Raw genomic sequence first — 13,773 nt, forward strand, 5'->3', positions numbered from 1 at the left:
AACTAAAGCAGCCATCGATCTGATAGAGGACAACACTCCTTTTCTATACTCATATCCTGGGGCAAGGGATATCTGAATTCATCTCTCTGGATAGCATATCCTTGCAAGAAGGAATCGGAGGAGGCTGCTCTTGTTCCAACTCAGTAAACAGGGAGCTCTTAGAGCCTGGACAACTTGATGTTTTACTTGATTGAAAAAAAAAATGAGACCAAGTCTGACTACATCAGGCACCTGAATACACACTGCAGTGACAGGGCAATCAATAATCCTTAATTCTGTAACGCTGGATCTCAAGGGTTTGGATGGACACCGCTGAGCCTGGCATTAGGTAGTGGATTTAATAGATTCAATGTTCATCACGGATGGAACTGTTCAGGAGAGACAAGGAATCTCTCCACTCCTTTCCTATCAACATCAACGTTCCCTTGTAGCAACAAGTTCTTAGCCTCAAGCTGTCTTCATGGGACAGGTCTTACCTCAAATCACAAGCATAACATAGCTGAAAATACTTAAGAATTCTGGTCTGTTGTCTTGGCCATAATCTTTTACCTCTGAGCCTCAGTTTGTCACCTGTAAATGAAAAGCATGAAGAGGAAAAAAAAAAGTAGATAATTTTCAAGATACCATCTATGATACTCTTAGCGTTTTTGCTGTTTTCGTCAATCTTATAAGTATTTGAGCCTTTGTTCACTCAACAAATTAAACGAATATTTGAGATGTGCCTACTGGTCCGTGGTACTGGGGATAAGGTTGTAAAAAATGCAGTTTTTACCCTTTATAAGAGCTTATAGGTTGTTAGGAATTATAAGTAAGCAGACATCACATTGTAGTACATCTTAATTGTAGTACATTAAGAAAACACAGAGTAAAGGTGTATCTAACTCAGCCTATTAGACTGTAACCTATTAGAAGTAACATCTTGATCTGAGCACAAAAGAACAGGTGAGGAAGGGAAGTAAAGTCATTTAGGCAGAGGAGCCAGCATGTGTTTGAAGGGCCTAGAAGCATCACTGTGTTTGTATTGAAAATGGGTTGTGGAAAGGTAGTGTTTAGGATTTTGTTGAGGTGGTGTCTTGACATATGGTAGTATCCGAGACTATAGATTTGGTGTGGGGATGAGGGAGAAAGGGGAAAAGTTCAGGTTTCCTTTTGAGTAAGTAAGGCCCAGGAGACATGGATTCTACTTGAACAGCCATGGAAGAAACTTATTTTGGGGACTGATCCCATTTGCATATTATCCTTGCAGCAGACATCCCTCCATCCCCAGGAAATATCCCTACCACCCACCCATTGATGGTACGTCATGCAGATCACAGTTCCCTGACGCTGGGCAGTGGCTCTTCTACAACTCGTCTCACCCAGGGCATCGGTCGCAGTCAGAGGACCCTAAGACAGCTGACAGCCAATACAGGCCATACCATTCATGTTCACTACCCTGGAAACCGCCAGCCTAACCCTCCTCTTATACTCCAGAGGTGAGTTAGAAGCAGAATCTGCTGGACTCCATGGAGCTCTTAGAATTTTAACTGAACTTCAACATTGTCTTGACCATAAGGATAAACAGTCCCTTGAAAATAAGATATGTGTGCTACATGTGCTGTATTTAGGGAAAGAATACCAAGCTTATGTAACTTTTACTTTAAAAGTACTGCTCAACCTTGTGTGATGGCACATACCTACTATCCCAGCACTCTGGAACCTTAGGCAACATCACAAAGGTAAGGTCAGCCTTGGCTACTATGTACACAATAAGACCAGCAAGCATCTCTAACAGTTTAATTATACAAAGACAAGGTTCTTGTGTTATAGCTTAGAATTTAGTAAGTGAAAAAGTTATAAAATGGCTTAAGGGTGTACAGTAGAAGCATTTATACCTAACACAGTGCCTGACATATAAAAGCTTTCTGGTAGCACTTAGGTGTTCAAGGAACTATAGAATGATAGGCAGTTTAAGCTCATTATTATCAAACTAATATGCTAATCAGAATGGCAGTAAAGGTTAAATGTGGTAATATTGAATTCCATCCTAGGTTTAGTAGATCTACACACACAATCTCATGGTAGTGGGTTTCTGTGGACTTAAAAAACAACAGCGGTACCTAACGAACCATTACCCTACAGGTTACTTGGTCCCTCAGCTGCTGCTGACATCCTTCAGCTGAGCAGTAGCCTTCCTTTACAAAGCCGAGGCCGGGCCCGCCTCCTGGTGGGCAATGATGATGTCCATATCATTGCCAGGTCTGATGATGAGCTGCTGGATGACTTTTTCCATGATCAGAGCACAGCTACTAGCCAAGCAGGCAAGTTTATGCAATAAGAGGGAGGGATAATTATTGGGTTCTTGTTCAATTCTAAGAAAAGCAGTATCTTTCCTGGAGAAACTTCATTTTATAGGAGTCAAAGCCACTTGGTAACTTAGCCAAAGACAACAACTCTTTATTGCTTCTGGGTACCCGTTAAGCTGTTATATGCCAAACCTTGTGACAGACCATGGGTCCTTTTTAGGAAAATAAGGCGATTTTTTTTTTTTTTTTAGTCAATCAACACAATATAAAACCTAGAATTTCACTTCATTTTATTCTCCTATAGGAACCCTGTCCAGCATCCCCACAGCTCTGACCCGGTGGACAGAGGAATGCAAAGTTCTGGATGCTGAGAGCATGCACGACTGTGTTTCAGGTGTGTTAAGTTGGTCATCAGGACAGTAATAAGCCTTCCATTGCTAAGATGAGTATGCACAGCGTTGTTTCTAATTCTCTGGTTGCAAGCTCTGCCTCTGAACTTCTCAACCTTCCAAAGCAGCCTCTGATCTTTGCCTTTTTCTTGTAGTGGTTAAAGTACCCATTGTCAATCACCTGGAACTCTTGAGAGATGAGGAGCTAGAAGAGAGAAGGGAGAAACGCAGGAAACAACTGGCTGAGGAAGAAACGAAAATAATAGACAAAGGCAAAGAAGACAAAGAGAACAGAGATCAGAGTGCACAGGTGATTGATTACAAAGGGCTAAAGGGATACACCATTACCTATGTTTTTTTTATTATGACTTTGTCATGCCCATAGTACTAAACCACTAAATCATTCTAGAATATTACATTGAACCTGGGAAATTGTTCATTCCAGATTGACTCTTTATTCATCTGGTTTTTAGGCATCCAAAAAAAAAATCAGACCTAGAGATAAATTATTATCCATTATCTTACTGGGGAAAGCTGACACCAGAACCAAAATGGTTTCTTGCATAACAGTCTTTCTTTGTAATCTCTATTTCTCTAAGTCCTGCAGATAGGATGCTGATTCAACCTATATTGGTTCTCGTTTTCATTCATAATGAACTTCTAGTATCGAGAGCCTTATTTTAGATAACCCCATTCTAGCATTTAAATAAGTTTGGCTTAGGTGTTAGAAAAGTCCCCCCCCCCCCCCCGAAATCTGTTACCACATAACTAAAAGTATATGCATAAAAGCTAATAGAAGCACAAAGAAATTAAGAATGGAGTAGAAAGCTGTAGTATACCCCCGCTTAGCAGGTAGGTATTAGGTAAATTAAAAGCAAGGATATGAGGCTAGAGATTATAACCCCAGTTTCGGTACCAGCGCCCACATGACAACTGAAAACTATAAATCCAATTCTCAGTGAACCAACATGCTCTTTTGGTCTCTGAAGACACCAGGCATGCATAAAGGCCACATATGTACATGCAGGTACATGCTCCTACAAAGAGGAATTAGGGACCCTGGTGAAAGAAACAGCCATTAAATGTTAAAGGTATAGGTCCCAGGCTTGATTTCTAATACTGCTAGCTAAATTGATTAATTCAAACACATTGTTGTTTATAACGACAAGCATGTTCTAACATATCTTTATGTAAAATTTGGCCTGAAACATTGCACACGACTGAAAGGACTCAATGATAGAATGTTTCCTGGTATGTGCAAGGCTCTGGGTTTGATCCAGAGTAGCACCCCAAAACAAAACTAAAGTGGGAAAATCATAATAAACCAAAGTAAGGGAAATAGATGGAGCTAAAAATTTTCTCTCACAATTGTGCTCATTTCTAATGTTTTTTAATTCTCTTGTTGTCTATTTCCTGCCCAGCCCCATAGTTTTGCCTTTATGTAATTAATCTATTTTTTTCTTATGTGTTGCTGAAGATAAAATCTAGGAACTCACACATGGTAAACTTGAATTCTCCTGCTGAACTATATTTCCAAGTCCTCTGCAAAGCTGTTGAATATTAGTATATAGTATGTCTAAAGAAATTGGATGCCGGGCATGGTTTCACATGCCTTTAATCCCAGCAGGCAGATCTCTGTGAGTTCAATGCTAGCCTGACTAAAAAAAAGTTCCAGGACAGCCAGGGCTTATTGCACAGAGAAACTGTGTCTCATGCACCACCAAAAGAAAGAAATTGGATGAATTTTTTTATTCTGAAATGGCAACACTGACAGGTCACTGAATTCATGGGTGGTGTAGGTGAGGGATGACTTTTGTAGTTGATCTCTTTTGTATGCTTGTAAAGTTTCCCAATGGTCTCTTCTCTTTGCAGTGTACTGTTTCTAAGACAAATGACTCCACTGAACAGAATGTCTCAGGTAACTTTCCCTCCCTTCCACTCTTGCTTGTTAATCAGTGGATTCTTTCCAAATAGCTGGCCATGTGGGCTGAAGATGGACACTGGTGCTCTGTGGGATGAGGTAGTAGATTGTATAGTTTTAGGGTCATACCCCATCTTGGAGATAACTATACAGTCTACTGTCTTTCCCACGGTGGTACACTTCCCATCCAACTAGCCCTAATCAGGTTTTTTTTGTGGTTATGCTGTGTTTCAGTCTGACATGTACACAGGTTATGTATCTTGTTCTTCCCCCTCCCCCCAAAACTAGGCATGGGCATCTTTGAGATGGTTGATCCTCTGGTATGGCACTTCATGAGAACACCTGATGGCAGTGGTTCTCAGTTGCCAATCCTCAGTGAAAATTAACATGGGGAAGTCTGATGTGTGTTTGATTCCATTCAAAAGACTTATATTTAGGAATTATATTCTCCTAGTTCTTGGATAACAAAACATTGTTGCTAAATCATTGTTTTGTTTTTTCTGTACAAAACCAAAAGTAACACCTTCTTTAGTCCTTTTTATTATTCACTAAATCTTAGTGGTTTATGGAATCTTAGAAGTCTAAATAAAGAACATTGCCTTGAAAAATTGGCTTTTAGGGATCAGCTTTGTGGGCTCAGTGGTATAATAAATATATTTTTATTATATTTATTTATTATTATATTTTTTCTCATCTTAACAATGGTCAGTAATCATTTTTGCCATTGGCCAATGTGGTATTATGTTTCTCCCATCCCTATTTATTCAGAACTTCTTTCTAGAAGCTTTCTTAAATCTGCTGGCCTTGAATTGGGAGACTTATTTTACAAAGCCTTCACATTATTTTTTAAAGTATTGAAAAGAGAATAGGTGTCCCCATTCCCTTCACCTAGCAAAAGGTTTATAAAAGAGCCTACTACAAGGTAAAATGGCCTTTTGCCTACTGCCCTTTCTTCTGCACATGCCAGGGTGAGGTAGTAAGTTGTATTGTTGTGGGGTAGGGATTTTAGAGCCCAATAAGAAGATAACTATACAACTTACTACTTTCCTTGGTGTGGTGCATAGTCACATTAAGTCTCCATTAGAGAAAAGATGTAGATGTTTATTGAAATAACAGAACCATAAGAAAGGAAGGTGGAAGGAGACAGATGATAAGAGCGAGGTAGATACTGTTATTAAGTGGCTTCCTTCATATACATTAGAATGTATTATTAACCGATTATTTTACCATTGGGTATAAACTATTCTGCTGTTCTTTGGTACTGTGATAACTTCATTTACTTAGTAATAGAATAAGAATAGGAAGACAGGTATGGAAACTGTACTTTTAGAATTTTGAATAAGAAGCTGAGCTTGTTGGCTTGTGCTTGTAATTCTAAAACTTGGCAGAGGAAAGAAAAGCAAGAGTTCAAGGGCAGCCTCAGCTTTATAGCGAGCTTGATGCAAGCCTGGGCTGCATTTAACCCTGTCTCCAAAGAAAAAGAAAAAAATTATAAATCAATTCTGACCATTGCTTGTTCCAAGTAAATAAGGAAATGTGAGGATCTATAACTAGGTTTTTCTCTGTAGCCTTGCCCTATCAATGTGTTATACTATTGTTCCCTTCCACCTGGAACACAGAAAAGATTTTATTTTCTAGATTCAGATCTCTGGTTCTTGAGACACAGATAGCACTGTTTTAGCCCTTATCACCATTATGCTCCACCAGTCAAGAGCTGTTTCTGGGAGCAGTTTGTTTGGAGAGAGATTTTTTTCATGTTGCTCACCTAATGATTCCCTTACTAAGGTGCATGTGCTGATGAGGATGCTTTCCATGGCTGATTTATTTCCCCTTAACCTCCAATATCATTCTTTCTGATAAAGATGGGACTCCTATGCCTGACAGCTATCCAACAACACCCTCTTCAACGGATGCAGCTACATCTGAGCCCAAGGAGACACCTGGTACTCTACAACCCTCCCAGCAACAGCCAGCACTCCCGCCCCCACCAGCCTTAGGAGAGATTCCTCAGGAACTGCAGTCTCCTGCTGAAGAAGTGGGGAACTCTACACAACTATTGATGCCTATAGAGTTGGAAGAATTGGGTCCCACAAGGCCAAGTGGAGAAGCAGAAACAACTCAAATGGAGTTATCCCCAGCTCCCACCATAAGTGAGTAGAATTTAACTTCAAAGGGACAGAAAAAAGAGAAAAGTTGCTGTCTTTGTAGCTTTACTTTGCTTTCAAGAATTAGGAGCTGAAATCCTCAGTTTCCACTTTAGCTTTCTTAGTTGAAGCTATGATTTTTTTTCTGTGTTCTCAGTTAATTATTGTTGTGATCAGCATACCACCATTTTTTGAGGCAATACTCATTTCTGAACTATCATGTCAGCTTTATTATTTTACTTCTTTTAAACTAATTTTTCAAACAATAATTAGCCCAAAGTCATTCAATGAGTAGTTGAGCTATTGATGTCAACAATTCTGCAATTAGTAAACACAAATCTTTAAGGTACCAGTTTTGTTTGTTTTTATCGGGAACTGTTTCTTTTCCTGTTGCTGTGGTAAGATAATCTGCTAAAAGTTATTTTTAGGTAGGAAAGATGTGTTTTGACTCAGAGTTCCAGGGTATAGCAGGAAAGGTCACAGGTGAAATGTATTATTATGCATTAAACAATGAACACATGTACGATACTCAGGTGCCTCTTCTCCTGGTAAACAGTCCAGGGTTCTTGTTCTTGTTTGGGAGTGCCATCACCCACATCTTCCCACCTCAATGAAAGCAGGGTGTATAATTTCCAAAAGATGTTTGTACAAGTTCATCTCTTAGGTGATATTGGAATCTGTCAAATTGGCAGTAACCATCACAGGTACCTTGCCTGCAGGAAAACTGAGAATGACAAATTCTTACTTGGGGCGTCTTAGGTAAATTGCTTCACAGATGTGTAGAGCAAGCTAAATAGTAAATAGAAAATTCTTGAGAATTTTAAAGGGTAGTTGAGATGGAGGAGTGAGCAACAGATCATCAAACGGTAATAGTAGAGAAGTCTGTACTACTACAAAGGAAACAACCTTACCAAAGCCTTTGCCTATCATATTACCTTGATTCAAAGTACCCATCTAATTTCTCACTCTTAACTTCCTTCTAGCCTCTCTTTCCCCAGAGAGAGCTGAAGATTCAGACGCATTAACAGCTGTCAGCAGTCAACTGGAAGGTTCTCCCATGGACACCAGCAGCCTGGCTTCCTGTACATTAGAAGAGGCTGTAGGTGACACTCCAGCAACTGGCAGTTCTGAACAGCCTACAGCAGGCAACTCTACTCCTGGGGATGCCCCATCAGTTGTAGCAGAAGTACAAGGCAGACCTGATGTGTCAGGAGAATCTACCCAGCAACCTGAGGATAAGTAAGCACTGTACAGCCAAGAGAGAGTAGGAAGGGAGGGGAGCAGAAAAGAAATGTATAACACAATAAAAATGAAAAAAAAAGAATTAAAATAGGGTGTTTCAAGCTACATGGTTGTTGTATTGTGATCATTGTGTCTTATTTGAGAAATGGGTATTAGGTGTGTTTTTGTTTGGTCTCTTTTGTTTGTTTATGGGAAAACAATATAAAGAACAACAATATAAAGAGTGATTTTTTCCCCCCTCCTCAGCTCTCCCCCTGCATCTTCTGAGAGTTCTTCTACCAGAGATTCTGCTGTGGCCATCTCTGGAGCAGATTCTCGAGGAATCCTAGAGGAGCCACTGCCTTCAACAAGCAGTGAAGAAGAAGATCCCCTTGCAGGTGAGTCCATGCATGTTTGGACCATGGTAATGCTTTCCAAAAAACCTCTTTGCATGAACATATCCAACCAAGCACTTCCCTCCAGATTTTATGGGGGAGAAGGGTATTGAAAGACTAGCAATAAGAGGATGCTGCTGTTGCATAATGAAAAAAATCCAGACTTAGAAGTCAAGTTAACCTTAGCTTTCTCACATTCTGCCACTGAGCTATAGATCCTCAGCCTGGAAACTTCTCTGAAAAAGTTATTTTTAGCATACCAATTCCTACTATTATAAACTAGGACCATTATTTAATAACTAATCCTCATTGACACACTGTTAGTCAACTTTCTATTACTGAATCAAATATCTAAAATAATCAACTCCACTACAGTTGTGAAGTTTTTGGTCTTAGGTCATTTAACTGCCTGTTGCTTCTGACCACTAGTACATAATGGTGGCTACACACAATCTTACGTGGGAGACTCATAAAGGTTGAGGGACGACAACGTACACTTCTGTTAAACTATTTGAAGCTTAAGAAGATGGGTTGTGGGTCTTTTCTGCATCCTTGCAAGAAGTGAAAACTTTGCTTGAGGAAAGGTTGTTTTTCTTTAAAAAAAAAAAAATGGTTTTCTTTTCTCTAAGTCCCTTTATAACTTACATCTCTCTTCAGGTATCAGTCTCCCTGAAGGTGTGGATCCCTCCTTTCTGGCTGCTCTCCCTGATGATATCCGTCGGGAAGTCCTACAGAACCAGCTGGGAATTCGTCCGCCAGCCCGAACTGCTCCCTCTACAAATAACTCAGCTCCTGCAGTAGTGGGGAATCCTGGTGTGACTGAAGTGAGCCCTGAGTTTCTGGCTGCCCTACCTCCAGCCATTCAAGAGGAAGTATGTGAGCTGGGAGATGGTGAGACCAGACCACCTGGAAAAGAGCTATATTTTTACTGATTTGTTTTGTTCCCGTAGGTGCTAGCCCAGCAGAGAGCTGAGCAGCAGCGGCGGGAACTGGCCCAGAATGCCAGCTCAGATACTCCCATGGATCCTGTGACCTTCATCCAGACTCTGCCTTCAGATCTGCGTCGTAGTGTCCTAGAGGACATGGAAGACAGTGTGTTGGCTGTAATGCCACCTGACATTGCAGCTGAGGCTCAAGCCCTAAGACGAGAACAAGAAGCCCGGCAGCGGCAGCTCATGCACGAACGTCTTTTTGGACACAGTAGTACCTCTGCACTCTCTGCCATTCTCCGAAGTCCAGGTACAGAGGGAGGCAAGTGAGAGCGCTCTGGAACATCTTGGCCTTGTTTTAATTATCCTCTTTTTATTACCTGTTGTGTTGCTTAATCCAGCTTCTCCCCACTTCAACAAATTTAATTTCCCCTTTCTTTCTTTGTAGCTTTTACCAGTCGCCTGAGTGGCAACCGTGGGGTCCAATATACTCGCCTTGCTGTACAGAGGGGTGGTACCTTCCAGATGGGAGGTAGCAGCAGCCATAATAGGTACCTTTGTGGTTTGTTTTTTTTTTTTTTTAATCCTACCATACTACTTTCTGGGTCTCTGATTATATAAGCAGAGAAACTAAAAATTCTTGAGGTAGGTTGGAATGACTATTCTGGGCTGTTGGTCTTGAAATGAGTAGACAAGCAAAGCCTTTTTCAAACTCCCTTCTCGGAATGCCACAGTTTTGACTAAATACAGCTAAACGACCAGACGCAAAAGGTAAAGCTGGTAGTGGGCACCAGTTATGGTTTTAACAAAATAAAGAGGGAACCTACTTGGTCTTAGGACTGTAACAAGTACGCTATAGTAGTAGAGGGAATTACTTGTTAACTAGGCTGAAGAATAGTAGATTTAACATTCCAAAACAATGGTGGAAGAGATCGGTCCTTACAAAAGGGTGGCAACCCCTTAATCTAGAGAAGGCAAAAACAAACATTGGCTCATAGACCTTAGATTTTTGTCGCTTGGTAAATGATAAAAAGTATGAATCTGCTCCCTTCTTCATGGTCATGAGATAGGGAACAAGTTGACCTGATTTGTTTGAGCCACTTGTTCACAATCTCAATAATGATGAACAACATCCTCCAGGGAAAGAAGTTAAAGACATTGTAAAGTGCCTGTAGATTTACAAGAGGATCATTGTCATAAATAGTCTGTCTTCCTTTTACAGTGTCTCTGGTGCCATCCCACCCATTCCCTTCTCATATATTTATACCTCATCCTAGTGCTTTAGCTGGTGTTACCCAGAAACCATGCTCTGTTTCTAGGCCTTCTGGCAGTAATGTGGACACACTTCTCCGCCTCCGAGGACGTCTCCTTCTAGACCATGAAGCCCTGTCTTGCCTCTTAGTCCTACTTTTTGTGGATGAGCCAAAGCTCAATACGAGCCGTCTACATCGGGTACTGAGAAATCTCTGCTACCATGCCCAGACCCGCCACTGGGTCATCCGCAGCCTCCTGTCCATTTTGCAGCGCAGCAGTGAGAGTGAGTTATGCATTGAGACACCAAAGCTCTCCACAAGTGAAGAAAGGGGCAAGAAGTCAAGCAAGAGCTGTGCATCAAGCAGTCATGAGAATCGTCCCCTGGATCTGCTCCACAAGATGGAGTCCAAAAGTTCGAACCAGCTTTCCTGGCTCTCGGTATCTATGGATGCTGCCTTAGGCTGTAGGACTAACATATTCCAGATCCAACGTTCTGGAGGGCGTAAACATACAGAGAAGCATACAAGCAGTGGTTCCACTGTCCACATCCACCCCCAGGCTGCTCCTGTTGTTTGCAGACACGTTTTGGACACACTCATTCAATTGGCCAAGGTGAGGAGCTTGAAGGAGCCCTTGCCTTCAAGGGTTAGTAGACCTTGGGTGAGATCTCAACAATAAAGGGGTTAACAAATCTCTTTGCTTTTATTTTGTGCCAAGTGTTGTTTCTGGGAAATTGTCCAATAAATAATTGGATTTTTATCTTTGTTCTTTACAATTTTTAACGTACTATCTCATACATCAAAACAACTGTTTGCATTTTATGATTCTTATTTTACAGATAAAGAAGCTGAGATTCAGAACACTTTAATGGCTTTGTCGTGCTAGAGAGTAACAAGCTCTGGATTCTTTGAATAATAAACAGTGCTATTCTATTTGGGAGCCCACCTTGTGTTAGGCACTGGGCAAAATGCATTACCTCACTTATTACCAACAGTTCTTCCGAACAAAGAACTTTTTTTAGAAAAGATTTTTAGAAAAGATTGACAGCTGGGTGGTGGCACACCTTTAATCCCAGCCAGAGGCAGAAACAGGGGATCTCTGTCAGTTCAAGGCCAGCCCGATCTTCTAAAGCTAGTTCCTGGACATGCTCTAAAGCTATAGAGAAGCCCTGTTTCAAAAACAAACAAACCAAGAAAAGATTGCTAATCATTGTCTTACTTTAAAGTCCTTATTTTTCTAGGCTGCTTCACCATCTACTGGACAAAACGCCTATCCATCTGCCCTATGTTACCAGAACTGTCCCATGAAAAGGAGAATCTGAGAAGCATTTCTTTGCAAAGGCTTATCCTCTACAGAGACCATTTAGATGAAGCCTATTCTTCTTTTCCTGACAGGTGTTCCCCAGCCACTTCACACAGCAGCGGACCAAAGAAACAAACTGCGAGAGTGATCGGGAAAGGGGCAGTAAGCAGGCCTGCAGCCCATGCTCCTCACAGTCCTCTAGCAGTGGCATTTGTACAGACTTCTGGGACTTATTGGTAAAACTGGACAACATGAATGTTAGCCGAAAAGGCAAGAACTCGGTGAAGTCAGTACCAGTGAGCGCTGGTGGTGAAGGGGAAACTTCCCTCCACAGCCTTGAAGCCTCTCCACTGGGGCAACTCATGAACATGTTGTCACATCCAGTCATCCGGCGGAGTTCTCTCTTAACCGAAAAACTCCTGAGACTCCTCTCTCTCATCTCAATTGCTCTCCCAGAAAACAAAGTATTGGAAGCACAAGCTAACTCTGGCAACAGTGCTTCCTCCACCACTGCTGCCACTTCAACCACATCTACCACCACTACCACCACCACAACTACTGCCGCCACACCCACACCCACGCCCCCTGCTGCAACCACTCCTGTCACTTCTGCTCCAGCTCTGGTTGCTGCCACAGCTATTTCCACCATTACTGTAGCTGCTTCTACTACAGTGACTACCCCCACAACTGCTACCACTACTGTTTCAAGTAAGTGTTGTCATCTCAGAGCTATGGGGTACGTGCCATGGCTCCCGCTTCCCAATCCAGGTAGTCCTCCCTAAACGATAATTACTGTGAGAACAGGATGTGTTCATTCTTACCCTATCTGTCTGTTTTCTCTTTATTCATTTCTCCTCACCCTCTCCCTTCCCACCCGCCCTGTTTCTGGTGTTTGCACATGTACACACCTGTCAAGCTGAGCCTCTGGCAAGGCGCTAAAGTTGGTAGAGTTAAGTTTTAATGTTGAAGTATTTCCAGACTGAACAATAATGGTCTGAATAAATGAAGTGTGATTTAAGCTAACAGACTATTTCAGGAAGTGGAGAAAATAAACCAGGTAGCAGATGATTAAGAGTTATCTGCAGAAGTTGGCTTTAAAGAGTAAGTTGGAAGGCTTATAATATAGGGGAACAATTTGGAGAAATACCTAGGATTCTTGGTCAAAGTTAAGAATTAGCTCTGGGGCTAGGTGTGTGGCTCAGTGGTAGAGTGCTTCCATGGTATGTATAACACCTTAAGTTCAATTTCCAGCACCAAAAAAGATTTTGCATTGATAGGTAGATTGTCACTTTCTCTGCTTTGCCATTTTGAAGCCCTTTACAATGCAGAGGTTCCAGGCTTATGGACAGTCACAGGCTTTAATGTGTACTGTTTCCTCAAAGCTTCCACTTCTAAGGGCAGCAAATCTCCAGCAAAAGTGGGTGAAGGAGGCAGCAGTGGTATAGACTTCAAAATGGTGTCCTCTGGCCTCACCGAAAACCAGCTACAGCTCTCTGTGGAGGTGAGTCTGAGCTCTTCATACCTTTTAAAGTTGAAGGAAAGGGCTAGACATTTCAGTTCTCGGGTTAGGGCTTATTACTTCTCCTGTATTTTACCTAGGTGTTGACATCCCACTCTTGTTCTGAAGAAGGCTTGGAAGATGCAGCCAATGTGTTACTGCAGCTCTCTCGGGGAGATTCTGGGACCCGAGACACAGTTCTTAAGCTGCTGCTGAATGGAGCCCGCCATCTGGGTTATACCCTTTGTAAACAGATAGGTAAATAGTATTAAAGCATTTTGTTGTAAGCATTCCCCAATGCCTTTCATACCAGTATGCACACGCACGCGCACACACACTGAGTTAGACCATGCTTCTAGAGCACAGCTTTTGTTTTCCTCTGCTGGATTGTTTGAGAATAAGACTGGCTGGCTTTCTTGCTATCACTAATGACTG

The 13,773-nt window shown here is 41.6% G+C and overlaps 1 protein-coding gene across 13 annotated transcripts in view; it reads left to right on the top strand.

The window, feature by feature from the left end:
- Nucleotides 1-13,773, top strand: part of Huwe1 (HECT, UBA and WWE domain containing E3 ubiquitin protein ligase 1) — a 105,263-nt gene that overhangs the window by 77,705 nt on the left and 13,785 nt on the right. For 9 of the 13 annotated variants that reach the window (XM_050131227.1, XM_050131233.1, XM_050131234.1 and 6 more), the window contains 15 exons: nucleotides 1,247-1,475; nucleotides 2,122-2,300; nucleotides 2,590-2,679; nucleotides 2,830-2,984; nucleotides 4,547-4,592; nucleotides 6,458-6,745; nucleotides 7,723-7,978; nucleotides 8,228-8,358; nucleotides 9,013-9,227; nucleotides 9,306-9,606; nucleotides 9,733-9,835; nucleotides 10,604-11,150; nucleotides 11,933-12,548; nucleotides 13,223-13,341; nucleotides 13,440-13,596. In XM_050131227.1, coding sequence (XP_049987184.1) covers nucleotides 1,247-1,475; nucleotides 2,122-2,300; nucleotides 2,590-2,679; nucleotides 2,830-2,984; nucleotides 4,547-4,592; nucleotides 6,458-6,745; nucleotides 7,723-7,978; nucleotides 8,228-8,358; nucleotides 9,013-9,227; nucleotides 9,306-9,606; nucleotides 9,733-9,835; nucleotides 10,604-11,150; nucleotides 11,933-12,548; nucleotides 13,223-13,341; nucleotides 13,440-13,596 — 3,432 coding nt within the window. The remainder of the gene's footprint in view (nucleotides 1-1,246; nucleotides 1,476-2,121; nucleotides 2,301-2,589; nucleotides 2,680-2,829; nucleotides 2,985-4,546; nucleotides 4,593-6,457; nucleotides 6,746-7,722; nucleotides 7,979-8,227; nucleotides 8,359-9,012; nucleotides 9,228-9,305; nucleotides 9,607-9,732; nucleotides 9,836-10,603; nucleotides 11,151-11,932; nucleotides 12,549-13,222; nucleotides 13,342-13,439; nucleotides 13,597-13,773) is intronic. The other 4 variants (XM_050131230.1, XM_050131238.1, XM_050131235.1 and 1 more) reach the window with 3 other exon arrangements.

Source organism: Alexandromys fortis, unplaced genomic scaffold, assembly GCF_014885135.2.
Source record: "Alexandromys fortis isolate MF-2015 unplaced genomic scaffold, M_Fortis_MF-2015_v1.1 scaffold_373, whole genome shotgun sequence".
Classification (NCBI taxonomy): domain Eukaryota; kingdom Metazoa; phylum Chordata; class Mammalia; order Rodentia; family Cricetidae; genus Alexandromys; species Alexandromys fortis.